This window comes from Euphorbia lathyris, chromosome 3 (genome assembly GCF_963576675.1).
Source record: "Euphorbia lathyris chromosome 3, ddEupLath1.1, whole genome shotgun sequence".
Taxonomy (NCBI): domain Eukaryota; kingdom Viridiplantae; phylum Streptophyta; class Magnoliopsida; order Malpighiales; family Euphorbiaceae; genus Euphorbia; species Euphorbia lathyris.
This window is the reverse complement of record NC_088912.1, coordinates 39,296,599-39,320,283: the sequence shown is the minus strand read 5'-3', so window position 1 is coordinate 39,320,283 and position 23,685 is coordinate 39,296,599. Positions and strand designations below refer to the sequence as shown.

Here is a 23,685-nt window from a genome sequence, read left to right as displayed (position 1 = left end):
GGAAGTGATATCATTTCAATTATTTTACTCTAATAATTGTCAACTTGTCATAAAAGAAAATAACATAAACAAAAAGGAATAGATAAACAATTCAATTTTCCTGTTTTCTATCTGCAAAAAAAAAAAAAAAAAAAAGTTAAATTCCAAATTTGCCCCTATTGATTTTGAGCAGATTTATTTTTAACGTATGAAATGATGTAAATTTTATCTATGTTGCCAAGCAAGATCAATTTTACCTATATCTAACATCAAATTTAATTTATTTAATAGTTATTCAATTGTCACATTAGATCTAGATGTTTCAAAGAGGTTTGGTGATAAACTAAATAGTTTCGTACTTTGTGCTTTTTGGCAAATTATTTATAAATGTTTTAATAACATAACAAACATTTTAACCAGATTATTATGATTTATTTGTATATGGCAGACTCAAATATTGATATTTTGACAAATTATTTATTATCGTGTTAGTAATAAAACAAATAGCTTAAACATAGTTGATATTGAAAAGCCCTATTTAATAATTAAATAACGAGTCAAATAACAGTAAACCAACTTTTTCAAATTTCAAGTAAGTTAAGAATAAAATTGATCTTATTTAGCAAAATTAAAAGTAAAATTTTCATATGTTAGAGAGATAAATTGCAGTTTTTAGAAGAACGATAAGGCAAATTTGCACCTTATAAACAAAATTGAAAATGAAAATTTTAACAGAAGAAAAGCCCTATAAATAGAAGTTGAAAGTAAACTGACACTGAGAAACAGTTGGAATATTTGTTTGAACGAAGTAAATAAAATGACTTTGATGAAGGAATGTGAAAGACAACTCCAAACCAATATCATCATGTGGTTGAGCTTTCATGTTACATAGTTGGTATATCTACTTATTGCTATGCAGCTTCTTCATATTAATCAGTTTTATTCTTCTACGAATTCGAAGTATCAATTCAGTCCTGAAATTATCAAGAATTCATAAATTTAGTTTAAATATAATCAGTTTCAATAATTTAAAATCTATCAAATTTAACTCAAATACTCGTCGGAGCTTAGTCACAGATTTGGACTAAATTGATCCTGCCTGTCAACTTTAGAAACGATTTTAACCCTTAATCCCTATCTTATTTGAGGAAGAACCTAAAATGATGAAAATAAATAAAAGTGTAACACGAATCAAAGATTATTGTGGGTTAGAATGTAAAGTTAATTTGTTATTGTATCATAAGTCATATGATTAAAAATGATAATCTTTTAACTTGTGCACAATATTTAAATGTTAGGGGGGTTGGTAGTTGAAATAATGATGAAGATGACTAAATAAAGATGCAATGTCACAGTATTGAAGAAAAAAGGACAGCAATTAATTATTCTAGAGAGAGAGAGGAAAGGAAGAACAAAAACGGGAGAAGATGATTGACCATATTTTAATGGCGATTAATGATGATCAACTACCAATTGTAAGTCAAATCAAACTCTCATGATTTGAGATGTCCATCATCCTCAATGTCTCTAAAAGTCGGTTTAATATATGAAATATGGTTAGATAGAGCCTTTCCTCTAATAATAAACCAAACCAAGAAACTGAAAATATTAATGGCATGCAATTCCTCAATACTTTTTAAATGTTGAACATAAAAAAATCAAATGACCCACTTTGTTTTTATGTATCAAAAAGAAGTTTGTCAATGATTTTAACATTGTGGGCTACATACACTACCTGCAGCAAATAAACTTTCAAGGAGGCAAAAAGCATACATTTGAAAGAGAACAAATAGAGGTTTGAGTGTATTTTGATGGGTTAAATCTTTAATATTTCATTTCAACTCATTAAACTCTAGATCGTTTTTTTAATCACGTACATTAAACCCCGATGAATAGAAAAAACAACTTTGAACATAAAACTTGGTTAACACATTTTTTTCATTTTATCACAGTTTTTATGCATAATGTGACTATAAAAAAATTCTGCAAAACCTACTTTCAAACTTCAAAAAATACAATTTCAATACATAAAAAAATGAGTCATTTTTTAAAATTGAATTAGATACTCACAACTAATCTGGCAAGTATGAATTCAGTGTTACCAAAAAGTAAATTATCATAGATTATCATGTGTTAAAATAAAATATTGGAATGATATCGTGATGCTTTTTTTTTCCTATAAAAAACACTGAAATTGTCCCCATAATGGAGATGCAAGGAGCTCTCCACATGGTTAAAAGCTAAAAGGTATAGATAACAATTTAGCTTTGAAATCATAGGCATTAATAATTTGATTTCAATTCAAAGATAATAATACACCATGTATATTGGGTTTCATCTTCAGTTTTCCACATGTAAAAACTTGACGGACAATGACAAAATATAGTGAAGTTTTCCTTTTAAAAAATAAAATAAAATAAGACTTCATTTTACCAGTATAAATAAGTATTAAGAGCTAAAACAATCAAAAGAATGCGGACAACCAGGACCCAATTAATAAACTCAAATTACAAATGGTCAATGTTATACACAAACAATAGTCCACACGTAACTAATGTTTGATCATGTGATAAGATTCTGAGGACAACAACTAACTAATATCTCCATACAAAAACCATATTGTGTGAATGTGCGCATTGAACATACCATGTGAAATATACCAATCCATCAGTCAATAACCATGGAGACATTCCACAGAATAAATTTTCTATACAGAGAGGATATGGCTTTTATATGCTTGCAACTGGTCCTTGCTGTTGCATTATGCTATCTATAATACAATTTCATTTAGCTTAGCATTTAAGGATCATTAAGCAGAAAATAGAAGTGTCATTATTTTCTATGAAGAAAAATTATGATACTACAAAGATGTAAAATTCATCCAAGTTCAGTCCTTATGGAGGAAAGAATACATACAATGGAAAAATCACAGTATCAAAAAGTTTTCGCCTCCTGAAGTTCTCTTCTATGCTGGAAAACGAGACTAGTGGAGAGAACTGCTTTTACATTTTAAACTGCTCTTACAACTTAACTTATGGTGACTACAACAAATATGCAAACGTTTGGAAAGAACATAATAGATGAATTGGTTGTGAACTGCTAGGGTATGCAGATAAACAGTGGGTTGGGGGAAAAAATATGTGAGATCTTTTCTAACAAATAAACAAAACTAATATACATGCAGTGTTGTATAATAAATTTGGATGGGATATCACCATGAAAAAGGGCTTGCTCCCAGCAAAAAAATCTCATTTTCGACATCTTTCACCCATTGGCAAACCCTGTTGCAGGTCTTTATTGCCAAAGCCTGAAAATACAATTCAAACAAAAAGCTCAATACGATATATATGCCAATGATTGGACAAAACTCTATGAATTAGATGGTCTTAAAATAGATATAACTGATAAAATTACTTCCAAGGTAATACAAACAGTGGAAAACTTCAGATCACACCGACAATCTCTTGCTATATCTTTTATGTTATGCATTCACGTTTCTCCACGAGTCATCCACATGAAACTTTTGATTTTTAGTACAAAAAGGTGTGCAAATACATAAAAGAATAACTCAAATAATATTCATATTAGGATTTATGCACACTAGCATTAACTAATGGCAAACAACTATGCCCTAAGGAATATAAAGATGCAAGTTCAGAAAAAGTTAAAATTGTATGGTGAATTTATTTTTTATGAAGTTTATTTTTTTTAGAAAAATGAACATATTTCATCAAAATTTTCATATGCTGATTTTAGAATTACAATAACTATTTATAATATATACACAAAATTTAGTTGGATGACTTAGTATAAATTGGAACTAATATGCTATTGAAATTCAGAAAACTTATGATTGAATGATAAGTTCACAAATATTAAAACTTTGCATACATATTGAATGATAAGTTCACAAATATTAAAACTTTGCATACATATTAAAGGACTTACCTTCAGAACTTCAAATAATTATCAAAAAAAAAAAAAGAACTTCAAATAATAGCTATGATGCTTAATTTTATTTTCATAGTAGTAGTGTTTCCTACAATAGTAAAAAATCAGTAGAAAAATGAGTAGAACCTTGTCTGCAAGTGGATCAAATGCTGCATAAAGTTCGAAATCTGGGGTGACCCAACAGAGTAGAACTGTTACAAAAGGGAAACAAAAATATTCAACTAACTATGCCATTATTCAACTAGAAAAAAAAGTTTCAGATAGCACAAAATCAGTCTATTGAACTAAACATATCATCAATATGCAAATTCGATTTGTGAAAAATATTTATTGTGGCACAAAAATTCGGTCAAATTTCAAACACAAGCACTAGAACCTTCTGTAAGTATCCTAGAGTATATGGCTACTAGCAAATAAGGAAAAATGGGGGAAAAAACAAGGCAAAGTGAAGGAAAGACAATGTACAGTGTTACTATGAAGACATATGTAGCTTAAGAAAAAAAAACGAGGTAAAGTGAAGGAAAGGAAATGTACAGTGTTACTATGAAGACGTATGCAGCTTAGGGTACAGTAAAATAAGTGATATGTTCTATATTCCAAAACAATATCCATTCTTCTCTTCCAGAACAAACTAATCTTTAGTTTTCAACTCATGACATAAAAAAATGTGAATGGTAAGAACAGAAAACCTTGAAGCCTATTTTTTACCCTGAGAAAAAATTTCACCATACCTTGACTTAAGTATTAAATGTGAAGAAAACACAAAAGTAGGCTATTTAGGAATTATTAAGATGGTTTAGGTAAATATATATTCTAATATATTTAGCATATGAGCTATAACTAATAAAAGAAGTAATAAAACAGAACTCAGTTTACCATAATTCTCATCTCTTCTATACTGGGTTTTGTGGGGCCCATTTCCTTTATCATGCATGGAAGCATAAAGTTTCTGGTAAGCCCTATACAATCTGCAGAACAGGACATTAGTTCAACCAATACAATAAAGACAGAAAGATCACTTCAAGTGGGCAACTCAAAAATTATGTGAGATAAGTGATACAGAAATAGTGTTACCGTTTCTGTTGTTGTGAACTGTTAATTGGTGATGAAAACTCAGAAGATACATACTGATCCAGATATATACTGCGATATATAAAATGCCAAAGTCCAGCAGGACCACCATTGCCAACATGAGATTCTCTAAATCTTTCAGGGGACTCAGTTTGTAGTCTGTGTTGTCCTAAATGCGGAGAAGCAGTTCCAGCACGAGGTAATGGATCACCAGGCAGATCCTCAACACGCATCCCTCCTTCTAGCATGGATCTCTGAACTTCACTAAGAACATTCGACTTGAGAAGAACCATTTCAATACGAAGTCTGACATGACAAAGGAAGAAAAAAGGAAACAAAATACTGTTTACTCCATAATATTCCAAGATGTAATGTGGTCTAACACTTTCAACACCTAAGAAACAAGTTATTCTGTTTTTCAAATTTTTGGTTTATACTTGGTAACATAATTGTCAAATCGGATTCGACTCGTGAATCGAAATCCTCATTTTGTGAATCGAACCGTAAGATTCTGTTAAAATTCATAATATTATAAAAAAATAGAATATTTACCATGCTGAACTCAAAGGTCTAGAAATGCAATATTAATGTCAAAAAAAAGAAATCATACTAACCAAGTACTTAAAACTCAAATCCAATGCAATTGCAATCCTAATAAAACTAATTCCACAAGGATTCTGTTTAATAATTAGTTGAGATGAAAAGCTTGAATTTCTGACTCTGTTTTTTTCCCTTGTTTTGATAAGATGGAATGGAGCTAGTTTGAGTTGACAACTTAATAAATAACAACCGGACTAGAGGAGAGTGAGCTTAGTAGTTAGTGTTGTTTAAGTTTTTGATGTATGGTGATGAAGATCCCATTCGAAATAAAGTTGAATCGAATCGTATTATTCGAAGCGGGAATCATAAGATTCTGTTATAATTTAGATTCGCCTATAGATTCGGCTCAAAATAAAGCTGAAACGAATCGAATTGTAAGATTCGAATCAAGAATCGTAAGATTCTAACAACAGTGCTTAGTAGTACTCTGTTACTATGTTCCTGGATACCATCAGAAAAAATGTTCAAACAAATTGTATAAAATTCAAAACAACAGCATGGTTTAATATTCGACACTTAAGGGACAATAATATTTTAAGGTAAGATTTTGCACTGTTATTATAATCTTATGGTTCGAACAATTTGATTCGATTCAGCTATATTTCGAGACGAATCTATAGGGCGAATCTAAATTATAACAGAAGCTTAGCTCTATTTCAAGCCGGATCCTCATCACCGTTCATCAAAAACTTCAACAACACTAACTACTAAACTCACTCTCCTCTAGTCCGATTGTTATTTATCAAGTTATCAACTTAAATTAGTTCTATTCCATCATTATCAAGTTGACAACAAGGCAAAAAAAACAGAGTCAGAAACTCAAACTCTCCATCTCCACTAAGTTATTAAATAGAGTCCGATTTGTCAATTAGTTTTATTAGGATTACATTTGCATTAGATTTGAATTTTAAGTACTTGGTTGATATGATTTTTTTTTTTTTTTTACATTAAAATTGCTAGACTAATATTTGATAATAATTTGAGTTCCACATGGTAAATATTTTATTTTTCTACAGTATTATGAATTTGAACCGAACCTTACGATTCGATTCAATTCACGAGTCACGATTCACAAAATGTGGATTTCGATTCACTAGTTGAATCTCGATTTGACAACTATGAGATTTTGACATTAAAAAAAAGAAATGAGTTTTTCTTTTATGTTGTAAGCTTCTTTTGTTGTCACTTGCAATTCTCTAACAGCACCCGAAGACAATAAAACAGAGAAAACCACAATGTATGGTGATACAAAGTACCCACCATAGAATACTTTTTTGCAATTTTCCTTAAAATGAAATGCTGAGAATCAAGTTTAATAACTTTAACTAGTCTTTATGCAGTATGCAGACAAAACGATCATAAATAACAAGACTGAGTGGCACTAACAAGATTATAATCTTCCTATCTTAAATACAATGATTTACCACTAACCTTCACAAAATGCCCTCCACAGCTTACACATGATAAATGTTAAAATTGAATAATTAAATACTTACTCCTATTCTATCATGATAGAACCAAAAATCTTTATTTCATCATATCTTCTACATTATGATGAAAATAAGAAGTCTATGAATTAGCAATTTACTGAAGAAGAAAAAAATGGTTTTGTAATGGAAGCACTTTTTTTTTTTTTTTTGATACTTAGGGAACTTATTGAATAGCATGATGCTCACTATTTCTAATTTATTTAGAGCTGCTTTTGTACTTTGATAAATGTGGATAACATTTTGCTCAATATATTGTATACTACTGCTGTTCATATCACATAGGTTTGAGACCTTGATTGAAAATTCAAAAGACCTCAAGTAGTGATACAGATTCTTTTGCAGATCTCTCCACCAATTTCAAGATATAAGTAGTGTAATTTTCTTTCACCGTTCTTCTCTAGGTCCAAACAGCAAAACTTTATAACCCTCCACTCTCATAGTCTAAAGCCAATTAATGTGCAAACTTACAATCAACTTAATTTACCTACAATCCTTGAGATGATAAAAGGCATCTGAACTAGTCGTAAGCAGCATTAAGTATGTGTCAACCTGCCCAATTTAAATTGTAAATGTCGTTTAATTTCCAACGAAGGCATAACAAGAACAAACTAAATTCATGAAAGCAAAAATCATATATATAAGTAACAACCTATGAGTCCTTCCAATATATATATATATATATATATATATATTAAATTGGTTGAATATGACCTAGAAGAGTTTTGATATCAAATGTAACTCACATCAAGAAAATGAACATAAGCATATAGAAATGCCATGGGATTATATCTTGGCAGGCAGATTGGTGAGAAAGATTCAGATGTCCTGCATAAAGGGAAAAGAACATATAAGGCAAGGCAATATTCAGAGGTTCTCACCACCACCACATATTAATTGTGAAACTAACCACTCATTTGTCTAAAGCAAGTATAACGAAGACAAAGATAAAAGAAAAAAAAAATTGTCAACCACCAAACAAAAGGGAAAATTGGTTCTCTACCTGATACATTCTTATGTCTAACTTTATCCACCATGTGGAGTATTGACCAGTCAATAAAATTGCAACGTGTTGCTATACTTATTGAAAGAACTTAATTGGAGTTAACACTGATAAGAATTTTTAGAAATTTTTTATCAAATCAGAAGGAGGTTGAGATATGCAGCTGCTTTTTTGTTTACTGTTGTCAATTTTGCTTACAGGATTATGTTGATGTTAAGAGTGATTATGAGTCCATAACCATTGAACTAACCCATTCTACGTGTCACATATTAATATGAATTGGGCTTTTAACTATTAGCTTAAACTTTTAGTTTTATTGGTTCCATGACATGGTACCAGAGCCTCTTTGACCAAGTGATCAAGGGTTAGATACCTAGCAACCCCATTTGTTGATTTATTTTCAATACATAGTAAGATGGGCCTGTGTTATTCACACTTCAAGCCCAATTGCATCTGGGTACAGGGGTGTGTCAGATATTAATATGTATTGGGCCTTTAACTATCAGCTTAAGCTTTTAGTGCTTTTAGTTCAATTGGTTCCCTGAAAGTACCCATTAGGGATTTACCCCTAAACCTATATTAGGCCAGCCAATCTCAATTCCTGTTTATGAAAACTGTGAACCAACAAATAAGAATCTTCAATATCTACATGATCCTTAATAAAAAGAATCTTACATCACCACAATATAGCTTTTCCCTTTTCTACTGTCTTAGACACTGATAACAAATATAAAACAAAAATGTGTATGGGAAAGAAAAAAGCATTGATATAATATCTCCTTCTGAAAGTTTAAAGTTTATTATGCTAACAACTCCGTTAACAAGTACCACCACATGTTGAAATTTTAGTGCGTGATCCATAATTCATGTGGTGGATAATATCTACAAAAAATTTCTTCTTTTCTGACTGGCAGAAATCAAAGATCAGTAAACAAGTTCTAAAACAGATTACAAAAAGGAGAATGGGGAAATTAAGAATCTAGTAGCATCATTTCAACCAAAAAGCGAAGGTACAATGGAGTTATTAAAAAAGCTTACCAATTAAAACTATCAAGTAAAAGAAAAATCGTGTGCAGGAAGATTTGACAATGAACAAGTTAGACTTCACCCATAGTTGTTAACGGCGATGCCATGGCGCCTTCAGTGCATGTCGCACAAGGCCCTAGGCCTAGCGCCACAGTACCTCCCATGGCAGGCGCTGCCACTCAGGCGTGCGCCTAGACATGTTGATAAAAGGCGCACCATGGAGCCTCTATGTGGAAACATGGTTTTGAGAGAGTTAGATAGGGTCTAAGAGAGTTAGATAGCGTTTAAAAGAGTTAAATAGGGTTACTCACCAAAAGAAAAAAAAAAAAGAGTTAAATAGGGTTTAAAAAAGTTAAATAGGGTTTTAAAAGAGTTAAATATAGGTCTAATATTCACCATTAGATTAGAGACACATCTAGTGTCTAAAATAATAATAATAGGAGCAATTTTACCCCTAACTTTGGAAGCCAAGAGCAATTTTACCTCTAACGTTGATAAATTGGGTTAATTTGAGAAATAATCATCAAACCGTCTTTTCGGTCATGAATCTTGTCATCTACACTTAACAAGTGCGTCATTTTATCAGTAACAAATCACAAACATATATTGGGATGTGAAAAAAAATACAAAAAATAAAAAAATTACACAGTCTTTTGTACGAATTAGACAAAAAATTCAAAAAATTCATCGAATTTATAAATATTAATCTCCAATTCTATTATTAAATTATAAAAAAACATGAAATCCTTTTTTTAGAATGAATTGGTATGCAATTGATGCAGAATAAGGAACAAAAATATCTCTGTTTTATAATAGTGTCTGAAATTGACCCAAACTATCAACGTTAGCGGTAAAATTGCTCTTGGCTACCAACGTTAGGGGTAAAATTGCACCATTCTAGACGTTAGGGGTAAAATTGCTCCTGACCCAAAACGTTAGGGGTATTTTTACACTTTAACCCATAATAATAATAAAAAAAAGAACGCCTCAGAATTTGAAGAGACATACACAAGTACAATGTTACAAACTTACAATGAAAAAAATGCATTAACACAGAGCAGAGGGGGAAAAAAATGAAGAAATAGAAGAGAAACAAGAAACACTCCAGACCATATGTTGTTTATTGCATGTTAGAAATTATTTATGATTAAGAATACTATGGTTTAGTATTTTATTGCATTTGATTTTACAACTTATCATTTCTTATATTTTAAATATTATCATTTATATTTTTATAAATTTTATCCTTTTAGTACGCCTTGTGACACTAAGGCGCACCCCTTGTGTAAGGCGCGCACCATCGCCTTGCGCCAAGGATCCAAGACCCCGTTGTGCTCTAGTGTGCCATACAGACCAATATGAAATATAACCTTACCAGCGTACTTCTATACATTTACATTTTACATTAAAATCTTATCACAGTTAACATAACAAGATTAACTCCACTTACCTAAATGATTCTGATGACATGATAAAATTGGAAAGCAGCAGCATATCATCGGGATGAAGGGACGCTTTCTGAGCACCAACTAGACTGACAACCTGCAATTTGACTTCAGTCAAAAGAGCTCTATCAAGAAGGGTACTGCTATGTATAAAAGAAATGGAAAGAAGATCAGACAGGGAGAAAAGCATGTGCTTACTTTGTGTTTGCACATTAATATTGCAAAGAGTACACCTGAATCAGCAACATCTTGCAATATAGCACCTGCAGCTTGCCTTGTCGCATAAGCTAGGGGAAGACAAGTATATGCATGAAGAAATGTTGCCGGGTTCCTGAGGAAGTAAAACAAACTCCAACAATCACATTTACAATAGAGGCTGAACGACATGGATAGTGCACTAGGTTATCTTATAAACAGAGAAGAAAAATTAAAAATAAATAAATAAAAGGTGTAAGAGGCAGCTTAAAATATATTATAAAAAAATTTCAAGAGTACAAAGTCTAACACATACAGATAAAAAGATAAAACAGAACATATATCATACTTCTAGTTTATCAAATAATAAAGCAACATCCTCAACCTGTAATGGAGGGGACAGTTCTATTGACGCCAAAGCTTCATAATTTCTCAAAATAGTCCATAAAAATGAACAAATATAGCTATAGCTTTTACAATTCAAATTTTACGTTGTAATCAATATTATATTATTTATATCATCTACATAACAAAATGTTCAGATCTTACTCTTCGATCTTCTAATAAGGTCCATTATTATTGACATCATATGGATTGTTCATATGCACTTCACTGCAACAAAGACTGTCTTATTCTTAATTTGATTTGTTGCAGAATATTTTATACCAACGATTCTACATTGCACATTGCATATAGCTCCCATGATCAGAAGCAGGGACTGTTTTATTATTTAACTCCAGCAAAAGTAGGCACATGAAATAGATCTTCCTATCAGTTCCTAAGTTATCTCCACTTTTTCCATCTTCTATATTGTTCATTAAAGCTCAAGTCTGCAACACTAAATTTTTTCTTAATTTGGTATATATGCTCTGCACATTCCATTGGACAAAGCAATAAAAAGAAATCCCCCCCTCAGAAGCAAGAATAATATGTTATAATTTTTTTTTTTTTGATCAAAAATAATATGTTATAATTTAAGATCCAATAGAAGCAGTTATTTGAAATGGGAGAAGAGAAACAAACCAACTAAAGGAATGTATAAGAGATGAGAAGACAACATCTGTGCCACCAAGCAAGGGTGTCATATCAAACTTTGGATTCTTTTCAAAACATCGATTTACTGATTTTGTTAAAATGAGTATCATCTGCATAAAGATTGCAATAAATAATATATGAGAACAAATATACAAACAGTTAATCATTTTTATTCACCGAAAAGAAGCAAGACGGTAAACGAGTGCTTCAGATGCAGAGAGAGGGAACCTATGGCTACCTGACCATAGAATAGCTCCAATTGCCCCCTTAATGATTCATATGGTTCTTCTGTGCAACTGATGCAAACTGAGTAAATTGGTCCTTTTACAAGAAAAACCACCTAAACAAGCAATAGTTTCAAACTTTAGGCATAATTTGGGTATACTGATATCTAAAGAATCTATTTAACAAACAAAAGAGAAACAGTAAGAGGTTGTTGAATTGTTTCACTGACTCGGTTACTTGTCGTAAGCATTAATTCATTACTACTAAGCTTTTTAATAATATTTCCCCAATAATCTAAGAGCATGAAATAGAACTTTTGATTTTGACACAATCCCCTAAAAAAGATCCTAAGAATTTATAACCGGACCTGGTGCTTGCCTGCCCTAACTGATTTGACACGATCGCTCCTGAAAAACAGCAAGAAAACAAATTAAATCTCCTTGAATACCTTAAAAGGAAAATATCTTTCAATCTACATGTTTAAAAATAGAAGACTTCTTAAATATATACCCATTTTCAACGAAAGAAATGATGGCTTGCAAGGTTGCTGAAAATCCTGCTAGCTTGTACTCATCACCATATCTGGAATGCAAGAGATATCAAGGAAATAAGTTTTAACTCTCCTGTGCTGAGGCAAATAAAAGCTTGTTATTGTTCACATGGCATCTGAGGCAAACCTGGAATATATTGGTTTCCCAGAGTGACTCAATACAAAGAAATGCTTTTTTCTTTTCCTCCATGAGATGGAACCATCATCCTGCATTTCATTAATCAATATTGTACATTGAGCATAATCAGTGTAGCAAGTGTATTACAGGCTAAAGCGTGAAAGTAAAACTAAACAGTAGAAAAAACTTTAAATTATCAAACGGTCACCAGCCTGAGTTTTATCAGCTTTTAGAATGAACAAAGTTTAAAGTAATTTTGCCAGTTAATATGACGTCAATCTGTAATACACTGCAGAATACACTGCAGAACAGAAAGGCCAATGCATTCCACAGCAAAAGTTCATGTATGTATACGCTAAGCATTCTACTGCAAACTAATATAAATGTCCTATTTTATCAAACGATAGCCAAATCCAGTAAAATGTAGGCAGAAGAAGGTTAAAAATCCTGTGCAAGTAGTTAAACGATAGCATTACCTCATTGACATGCCGTTTTCCAGGCACCCAGGCTGCTTGCGAGTCCAAAGCGCCCTCGACGTGACCATCGTTCCTAATTTCCCGTATCTCATCTTCACTCAGGTCACCAATCCTCGAGCCACTACTGGCGCTACTACTCCCTCTCTCGCCGGCATATCCACTACTGCTAGGGCTTGGAGGTCCGTCCACTTCCAGCTCCGAATTCTTCGCCCTCCACACAACACTACTGGCACCGTCACCATCGCCAAAACCCCTCGCATCACTTCCAGATTCTGTTGTCTCATCTTCAGAATTTCTCTCCTCGTGATTACCGTTGTCTTCTAGTGATCCATTAAAGGATGATTCCTGTTGCGGTCCCGCCGATGCTTCATCACTACGAACGATGTTATCGGATTCTCCAATTGGCTCCTCCGATGCTTCTAATTGAATGACGGGATTAGAATCTTCAATAGTTACCGATTCAAAATGACCTTCAAGAGGCTTAGGATTAGGGTTCGTATCGTCGCCGGAACCAGAGGCGGTGGACATTGATGCAATCCGGCGGACAATTGAGGCTTAAGTTGGAGTTTTGTACGAGAATTAGTTTAGAAACGAAAAAACAGGTTTGAGGTGGATATTTGGTGAGATTGTTTGGCTTGTGGCAGTCTACCAGTCGTCGATGGTGGTTCAGACGCCCACTGATGAAGTAATATGAGAGAGACGAGCTCTGACCGGTAGGTGTCTTTGGTGGTTATGAACTTCTTTGAATAATTTGCAATGATTTAAAAACGGGACCTGATTTAATTCGGTTTGGTTGAACCGGACATTATAAATAATATTTATATATATATATACATAAAAAATGTGTGTGGTTTACACGTTTTACAAACTCGAACCTGTGGTTTTTTTTTTGCAAAAAAAAGTCTGTGCTAAACGCTGTTAGCAAAAGAGGCAAAATTGACTAACGGTGTTAAAATTCAAAGAGAAATGAGTTAATTTGGTCCTTATATTTATTTATTTTATAAATTAACCCCTCTAATTATCTAATTATCACAAATAAACCCCAAAATCAAAAATAAAAATAAAAAATATCATCTTCTCCATCCGTTTTTAATTTTTGATTTTCATTCTTCTTTCTCTCTCTTCTCTCTCTCCTCTCTCCTCTCTTCTTCTTCTTCGTCTTCTTCTTCTTTCTTCTTCTTTTTCTTTAAAAAAAAAAATTGAAATTCCGGTTCTTCAACTTCTGGAATTTCCAGACGTTGAAGAACGTCTGGAATTTCCAGATTCCAGCGTCTGGAATGTCTGGAATTTCCAGATTCCAGACGTTCACGTCTGGAATTTCCAGACGTTGAAGAACATCTGGAATTTCCAGACGTGATTCATCATCACGTCCGAAAATTCCAGACGTTCTTCAATGGGAATTTCAAAAAAAAAAAAGGAGAAGAGAGGAGGAAGAAAAGAGGAGGAGGAGGAGGAGAAGGAGAAAAAGAAGAAGAAGAGAGAGAAAGAAGAATGAAAATCAAAAATTAAAAACGGATGGAAAAGATGGTATTTTTATTTTTATTTTTGATTTTAGGGTTTATTTGTGATAATTAGATAATTATGGGGTTAATTTATAAAATAAATAAATATAATGACCAAATTAACTCTTTTCTCTTTAAATTTTAACACCGTTAGTCAATTTTGCTTCTGTTTGCTAACGACGTTTAGTACAGACCTCTCTTTACAAAAAAAACCATATGTTCGAGTTTGTAAAACGTGTAAACCACAAGCATCTTTTGTGTACTTATCCCTAAAAATTAATTGGATTAATGAGAGTAAATGGAGGTAATGGAAGGTTAAGTATTAAGTTAACATTGTTTGTAAGTTATTTTTTTGAGAGTAAATGGAGATTAATGGGGTTAAATGTTTACTTCCTCTAACCTTCAAACTCTAACCTCTAAATTAGAGTTAATGAAAGTAATGTAAACTTTTTTTAAAATTTCTTGTCTCTTTCTGCGGTGTAAATTTAACCTTCTTTCACCTCCAGATTTAAACTCTCAAACGAAGTTAAACATTTAACCTTATTTACATCCTATGAACTCCCAAACAATGTTAATTTTTAGCCCTTACTTGGGAGGAGGTTAATGGAAGTAAATGGAAGTAATGGAAGGTTAAGTATTAAGTTAACCTTGTTTGAGAGTTATTTTTTGAGAGTAAACGGAGGTTAATAGGGTTAAATGTTTACTTCCTCTAACCTCCAAACTCTAACCTCCAAATTGGGGGTTAATGGGAGTAACGTAAACTTTTTTAAAATTTTTTGTCTCTGCAGAATAAATTTAACTTTCCTCCCCCTCCAGATTTGAACTCCCAAACGAAGTTAAACATTTAACCTCATTTACATTCTATAAAACAAGGTTAATTTTTAACTTTCATTTCCATCACTTCCCTTCACTTTCCATTACCTCCTTTAACTCTCAACTCCATTAACCTCAAAACTCCCAAACAAAGGCTTAAGTTTCCTTTCCATCACTTTCTCTTCCCTTTCCATTACCTACTTTAACTCTCCAAACTCCCAAACAATGGCTAATACCCAACAACACAGGTACCCTTTCCATTATCTCCTTTAACTCTCTCCTCCATTAATCTCCAAACACACAGATATGAAAATAAAAGAAAATTGCGTTCCATTGACAACCACCACTGTAGGATGTTTTTCAATAAGTAGGAAATTATTCTTTTTGTAAGGATAAAATCTCATTAACACAATAAGACCTTGTTTGGATTGAGAGTAAGTAAAGTAAAGTAAGTTAAAGTAAAGTAAGTTAAGGTAAAGTAAGTGAGGTGTATAAAATAATTTGTTATGTTTGGATAGGAGGTAAGGTAAGTGATGGTTTAGTCATGTAATTATGTTTGGTTTGAAGGTAAAGTAAGGTAAGATTATGTACAAAATTACTTATATATCCTTATTTTAATTATAATTTCTATTTTTCTATAAACTAAATAAGTTCTTAACTTTCTTTTTTTAGAAAAAAAGTTCTAATTAAAGTTAATTAAATTATTACAGATTAATTTTTCTAAATATGGAAAGCTAAATCACACAATTATTCATTTTACTTGTCCCATAGAAAAAAAATTTAGCCATTTTATAAAAATTACAAAATTATTATAATTTTTGCTGAAATTTATGTTCTCAAAAATTACAAAGTTTCAGCTGTGAAGGAAAACTTTTATTCACAAAAATTACAAAGTTTGAACCAAGAAAAAAAAAGGAATAAAAGATCATAAGAAAGGAATAAAAAAGCATAGAATTTTATTCTTTCTCAGCTCTTATGTTTGGATGAGGCTAATTTTGGAAAAAAAATTTGTTTAACCTTTGCTTCCCCACCAAATCGGGGTGTAAGAGAAATAAAGGAAAATTTACTATCATCTACCCTCACTTACCTTACTTTTCAATTACACTTCAAAATAAACAGAAGCAGGTTTAGAAAAGAAAAACACCATGCAACAACAAAAAGGAAAGGATTGAAGGAAGAAAGAGATCGGGGAAGAGCCGCCACAATCGTCTGATGCAGGAGGAGGAAGAAAGAGCTCGTTGTTGATGATGTAGTAGATGCAACGATTCATCGGATCTTGATGATGGAAGTCGATTTGAAGATTTAGGGAAATTTTTTTGAAACGAGAAAGAAAGAAACAGAGATCGAGAAATTGGGAATAATGAAACCCGAAAAAAATCGAAGGCTTAATAGGTCATTTGCTCCTTCAACTTATTCTAAAAGCTTGATTGGTCTTCTGAACTTTCAAAATGTTCTGATAGCTCCCTGAACTTACAGAAAATGTTCAGTTAGTCCCCTGAACTTGCGTAAAATGTAATCAATTGATCACTCGGTCATAAAAAAGTAAGTTAAATGTGGAAGATGTATTCCACGCATCTTAGAATGTTATTACATAATTAAAAAATAGATTAAAAATGAAGTTATTGCTTGCTCAACTATACAACTTGTTTTCTCTAATATTATATTTGTATACTCCGATTTTGGTCGTTTTACTTTTTTCAAGATTCGTGGAATACATCTTCCGCATTTAATTTACTTTTTTACAACCGAGTGAGGGGGCTAACTGAACATTTTATGCAAGTTCAGAGGGCTATTGGAACACTTTAAAAGTTCAGGGGTCAATCAAACTTTTTGGATAAGTTCAGGGACAAATAATGTATTAAGCCAAAATTGAAACTGATTTAGGTTTCTTTAGTTAAATCAGTTTTTGCAAGTAAACCAGGTTCGGTCCGGGTCACCGGGTTGATACCGGTTTGCCGGTCTGACCCAAGTCACATGGGGTCAATGGATTTGACCCCAATATGCATAACCGGACGGATGTCTGGCTGGTTCCTGGTCGAACCGGTTCAACCGAGTCCGATCCGGTTTTCAAAACCATGATAATTTGGATCCCGTTTCAGTTTATGCAGCTTGTTGTTCAAACTTCAGACTATTACTTTGGGTCCAAAGTTCAACTACTGATATTATTATTACCTTTATCAAATCTATTATATGATCTATCTATTATAATTATCTATCTTTTTCTTTTTATAAAAAATAATAATATATACATCTTTTTATCCATATTAAAGTTAACTTATAAGAAATAATAAAAATAAAAAAACATAATTTTTTTTTGATAATATCAAATAATAAAAATAAATAAAAATAATAACACATAATTGTTAGTGCATAAAAATTATGAAAAAGAAAAAAAAATTGGGAGAGGAGATTTGGTTTTAGTATGACATGATATGTGATTAATTGATGAAGTCGTCACATCATCTTTGTTTGCACTAATGAAAATAAAGATGTGATAGTTTATGATCTTTTTAAACCATAAACTTATATTTGAAATCGGAGTAGGTTGGTTGAATGGTTCTCACATCGGGAAGTTGACATTATTTCTAACATAGTAGTGTATGTAGTGGCTAGAGATTATAAGTTCATTTGGTATTTTTCCAGAGATGTTTGCTCGTCTAAATCCGGTTATCATTTGCTTGAAGATACACGCACAGGGAACCTGGCTAGTGCGGATTGGAGTCGATTATGGAGCTTTCATATTCCGGGTAAAATTAATTTGTTTATGTGGAAATTATGTAAAAAACTATTGTCTCTTAGACCAATACTGATACAACATATGTTATCATTTCGAGTAATTGCTTATTATATTTATCGGATATTGGACATGGTTGACATTTATTCTTGGGTTGTGATTATATTAAGGTGTGTTGGGAAGTGGCTAGTTTGCAAGCTTTCGGACCCAGGGCCGGCTTTAGGGCAGGTTGCATAGGCAGTTGCCTAGGGCCTCTGATTTACGGAAGCCTCCGATCATAATTTGTTTCAAATTTGATAATTATTAAGATTGCTATGGTTTAAAAGTATGTAAACTTGGATTTATAGTAACCTGTAGTGCTAGGTTGAATGGTAAATATGTAGTAGAATTGTATGTGAGGTTGAATTCAATCATGTTTTGGTTCCCATTTTTTCATTATGAGTTCAATCCTTGGATCTACATGTTTTTTGTTCTCATCATTACAAGAAAATTGAGTATTAGTAAGAAAAAATTAATGAGAATAAAAAATATTCTCATTAAACACATAATTTCCATAATTTTAAAGAGAATATATTATATGTTTTACTATTAATCACAAAACATTTTATTCAATAAATTTTATTTTATTTTATTCTCATAAATATTTATTTTTTAACCAATTTAATAATTTGGGTTTTCCTTATTCTCATTGTTTTATTTAACTATAATATTAATAAGATTTTTCATTCTCATTATTTCTTTCAAATAATTTCCCCAAAAATTTGGACATAGCGCCAAGTATTCCCTCCCCCCATCGAGATTACCGCCGAGTACTCTAAAAAAAATCCCTCCAAAAAATTTGTAATTTTGGTTCCCAAATTGAAAGCTCACACAAATTCTAAAAGCTTTAGACAAAACCTTTATTCCAAAAGCTCAACCTAATTCCACAAAACTCAAACAAATCTGTACACCTCAATCCATGGCTTTACTCCTAATATTTCAGAAAACCTAACAATTTTCAGTGCTGCCAATTCATTCCCCCCAAACACACCATCCCCGGTTGCTCTTCCAATTCTAGGTCATCTTTATTTTCTTGTCAATCTCAATCGATTTCATCAGACTTTTCACACTCCATCACAGAAGTTCGGTCCAATCGTTCTGTCCGATTAGGTTCTTGCTTGTGGTGGTTGGCTTGATGAATGCTCAAATAAATTGCGTGGATCTGGTAATTTCTCTATTGTATGCTCTATTCCAGCACCCTTCATTGAACAAAGTAAGATTCACATTCTCTGTTACCTATTGTTTTAATATTAGAACATTTACCCAAGAGACTAAGCATATACTCGTGTAGAGAACCTGAACCTAAGAATATACTCTATGCTGGTATCTTTTGATTTTGATTTTTGATTTTTTTTTTGTTCTGCTGCTCTCGTTGCGTGTGATTTTAACGGCTGAATGGTGATGGGTTTAGAAGAGTAAAATCCCTATCTCGATTCTGTTCTGCGCACTATTTTCTTAGTTTAGAAGCCTTGCCCTTCAAAGCAAAATGAATCTTGAATGAAAGAAGCTTGACGACTGAGAAGGATTTTTGGGAAGAAAGTCCCATGACTTTGCTTCCTTGGGCCTTGACAACTTGTGAGTAGTTGGGTATTTTCTCTCCAATTGCTTTCTCTTTCGCAAGAATTAGGAAAGGAGAACCAGGACAAGCACATGGCCTGCAATGCAAGCTCGCTTGGAAGGAGATTGCTATCAGTGATAGCAAGAGCACTTGAAGTCTTTGAGTATTCTAGTTTTTTACTATTGTTCCTAATTCTATTATCCACTGTTTAAGTAAATGAGAGATTGGGATTGGCTCTAGAGGAATTAGCACTTATGAATAGAGGGAAGCTTACTTATCCAATCCTATGTGATGGGGAGGACCGGGTTGTCACCATCACAACAAGGTCAATAGGCTCTCTGTTGGGCTTTGAGGTTGCTTGCTTTCTTGACCTCATTGGGGCCTTTTTGTAGGGCATTAGTGTGGAGGCAACCCTGGCCTGTGTACTGCAACCTTAGGGTCCAACCCTGGCATCTGCTTGTAGTTCTAAACAAAACAATCTTCGTTCCATACCAATAGTTAAATATATTGTTCTCTTTCCTCAGAAGTGAGTTCCTTGCCGAGGTATGTGAGCTCTGGATTTCTTTCAGTGTCCAGATGTTTTCTAGCTTATCAATAGTGGACTTGGGTATCCTTCATCCTACTTTTCTGGTGTAGGCATAACTAAAATGTAGCCTGCTGGGATTTCATCGTCCCTCGTGTCTGAAATATAGGCTTCATTCGAATTGTTGTACGGTAAGAATCTCTATTCTAGTTTCTAGGTTGACCTCTTCCTTACCTATAAAGCCTAACCCTTTGGTGCTGAGCTTGCCATTCTTGCCAGGTATCCTGTTTTGTGGGTTATCCATATAAATATCTCTTCATCAGACTCTTTAGGAACCCACCAGTTTAAATCATGGGACTGTCGAAAAGGTTTATTTACTTCTATTTCCATGGTAATGGATTACGCTCTGGGTGCAGCCTTTATTATGTTCTTAGAAGACTTACTTCCCTGCCTCCTTCACTTGTTTTCATGCTCATCAGCGGATCCATCCGTTTGAGAGGGTCGCCTTTTTGGCTTCTTTCTCCTTACAGCTTGCTTTCAAACTAGATTTATTTGATATTGATTCTAATATCATCTATAGTGGCTTAAATATACTTACAGAATCATTAAACACCGGATTGACACTCTTAACATGATCATTATAGAGGTAATCAATTAATTAATTGGTATATATTCATGAAATTAAGGTACATGTGCATGCACATTATATGTTATGTTGTATTATGATAAAGTGAGTATATATGGTATGCATCATAGTGTGTTGTAGGCAATTACCCAATTTTTGATCAACTACTTCTTCACCAGTATCATTTATTTTATTATATGCTTGTTATTAATTAAGATTCTTTGTTTTAGAAGCTCTTTTTTCTAAAACAAACCTACCAGCACTGGTTTCGTAAAGGGCCTAATCATTGGAAGTTGGTCACTGGAACAATCTACTTTATTATATATGTTGGTTTATAAGGAGCGTAATATTAATGTATACTATAACATTTTTTTTCTGAAGAAAAAAGATAGGCTTAAAAGCAATATGAGTTAAGTTGGAGTTAGATGAAAGAGGTTTAAGTTGTTATTGTAAACCCAGAGTCATGGTGTTGTTCTGGTATCTGTTCTGATTAAGAATGCAGTGCTGAATCAATACATAAGTTGGAGTTACATCCTGTGATCAAGTTCTATTTTCAGAGTCTGACAACAAAATATCCCAATTAAGGTCTGTCAAATTTATTCTCTGTTTGCTACTAGTGCATGATGTATAAGCTATGGTTTATTGAATGGAATTTGATTCAATCCCCTTTTAGATTCCATATGAGCAATTTTGTACTTATTGTAACTGTATTCTAACTAATGAGTCAGTTAAGTATAATTGAGAAATAGCTACCATTTGGGAAGCACTTGTTTGGTCAGGACTAACTTAGATTTGTTTGGTTGATAGAAAAGATTAGACAATAGACATGCATATGAATGAATGGACAAAAATGCATAAAGAGTAAATGGAGAAACTAGGCTACCTACTTAGTGCTTAGTGGTGGACAACATTGCAAGTCCAATAGAAAACAAGTTAATGGATGAGACATAGACAAAGAGAGAGAGTATAATAAAAGTAATAATACTATTGATATCCGTATTTATTTGTTATGTGTGTTACATTTCCTTATCGTTGTGGATATGAAATTAATTTCTCTTTGAACTTGTATATGGTGTAGATATGAAGAAGTATCCGTTCATCAAGCAAGCCAGTCATATGTTGGGTCGGATTTCAGCACCTCCTACATCTGCTTTGGAGTTCCATATGAAGAAGTAAGCTCTTCAATTAAACGGTGCATAATCATCAAGTTCTGTTTGTGTTACTGCTGTCATGATAAGATTATAGAACATTAGTTTTGGAGGCAATGGGATGGATTTATCATTCAGTAAGAAAATTAAATAGAGCAGGTATGTTGTCTGTTCTGCCCATTTTCTATAAATTGTGGATTCAATGATTGCAGCAATTAGTGTAAATACCACACACTGCTCTGTTTACAACTAATTAGGAAACCGGAAAGCCTTATATTTGTTTGTTTTCCCCCCATTTTTGTATGCTTTTCATTCGATTTTCTTTTCGGGCAGATGGTTATAAGTTGCTGAAACTGTAGTTGTACTGTTACGTTGTTTTTTCTAGTTCATTTTACAAGTTAAAATGTCTCTGTAGTTTTTTTAGTGTAGAAAACATTTCCAGGATGCTATGTTCTTTACCATCTATTTTGTAATTTAATTTCTATAATTTTAATTTATGTAATTTTAAAATTCAGAATAAAGATTTGAATTACAGAATTTATTTATTTCTATGATTATTCATGTTCTGTACCTTCCATCCTTAATAATAAGAATATGTTTCTTCTTATTATTTGTAATAAAGTTCTTTTCTCTTTATTTTTCATATATGTTTTATTTTTATTATTATATAATTTTAATAATTATTTTTTTATAATCTTAATTTTTTTTCTTAAACCAAAATGTTAATATATATATATATAGGGTAAATTACATACGTGGTGTACAACCTTTACCTATAATCACACTTTGGTGTACAACCAAAATTTTATCACACTAAACTGTACAACCTTTTAGTGACCTCCCATTAAAGTGTACAACCGGTAATTTTGACCGGTCAACGCCTAGTCAACGCGCCACCTCATCACTTTTAACCTCCTAACAAATAAAAGTGGATCCCACCTAATGTTAAATGACTAATTTACCCTTAATTATATTTTCTTTTATTTTTTTTATTTTTTTTCATATTAATTTCATCTTTTCTCTCTCCTAAATTCTCCCACCCTATCTCTCTCTTCCGCCTCTTCCACTGGCTAAACCTCCTCCTCCTCTACTTTGTTGCTACAAATCAGCTAGTCTTCCTGCTCTTTTTCAAGAAATTTCTTCGCCATTGTTAATTTTCTCTCTTCTCTATCCAAACTTGCTTTCTCTTTCAAAACTTTCTGAGTTTCCAAATTGTTCAAAATAATCTGGAAAGTTCACCATTATCAGTGCTTATCATACTGTTAGTTAAATCTCCTCTTTCAACAGTGTGATGGTCAAAACTAATTGTTTGGAGTTATAGGTATATCCTTGGACACAGTTTTATTTCTAACGAATAAATTTTCTGTTAAAAGCACAGATTGAAAGATGGTTCTTGTTTTATTTGATGAAAATGAAAGATATTTAATTCACAACAGAACAATAATTTACAACTTTCTCCAAAATCAAAGTTCTATTTACATTCAAGTTCAGTTTAAAAAGAAAGAACTATAAAAAAATCTTTTGAGATTTTTTCTGCTGCTTGTGGCTAGAGTTGTGGAAGAATGGGTGAATGGCGACGGAA

The 23,685-nt window shown here is 32.5% G+C and overlaps 1 protein-coding gene and 1 long non-coding RNA gene across 2 annotated transcripts; one reads left to right on the top strand and one right to left on the bottom strand.

Moving 5' to 3' along the window:
* Positions 1–2,788: 2,788 nt before the first annotated feature.
* Positions 2,789–13,904, bottom strand: LOC136222058 (vacuolar fusion protein MON1 homolog). The gene is made up of 14 exons (XM_066009535.1): positions 13,162–13,904; positions 12,695–12,774; positions 12,528–12,599; positions 12,385–12,424; positions 12,031–12,132; positions 11,781–11,902; positions 10,761–10,893; positions 10,568–10,659; positions 7,835–7,916; positions 7,576–7,640; positions 5,005–5,307; positions 4,807–4,898; positions 4,057–4,121; positions 2,789–3,286 (listed from the first exon to the last, which is right to left on the bottom strand). The coding sequence occupies exons 1-14, from the start codon at positions 13,687–13,689 to the stop codon at positions 3,191–3,193; spliced, it is 1,872 nt and encodes a 623-aa protein (XP_065865607.1). The 5' UTR covers positions 13,690–13,904; the 3' UTR covers positions 2,789–3,190.
* Positions 13,905–18,038: 4,134 nt separating this feature from the next.
* LOC136221738 (uncharacterized) lies at positions 18,039–18,645 on the top strand. Its single transcript, XR_010685293.1, has 2 exons — positions 18,039–18,223; positions 18,381–18,645. It is a non-coding gene; the product is annotated as an uncharacterized lncRNA (long non-coding RNA).
* Positions 18,646–23,685: the final 5,040 nt, after the last annotated feature.

What these genes read in the sequence shown, in the direction of transcription:
- LOC136222058 (XM_066009535.1), bottom strand. Translation starts at nt 13,689, where the DNA reads ATGTCCACCGCCTCTGGTTCCGGCGACGATACGAACCCTAATCCTAAG. An exon ending in GGGAAACCAATATATTCCAG is followed by an intron (nt 12,600 to 12,694) that starts GTTTGCCTCAGA and finishes CTTGCATTCCAG; the next exon opens with ATATGGTGATGAGTACAAGC. An exon ending in AGTTCACAACAACAGAAACG is followed by an intron (nt 4,899 to 5,004) that starts GTAACACTATTT and finishes CCTGTTCTGCAG; the next exon opens with ATTGTATAGGGCTTACCAGA.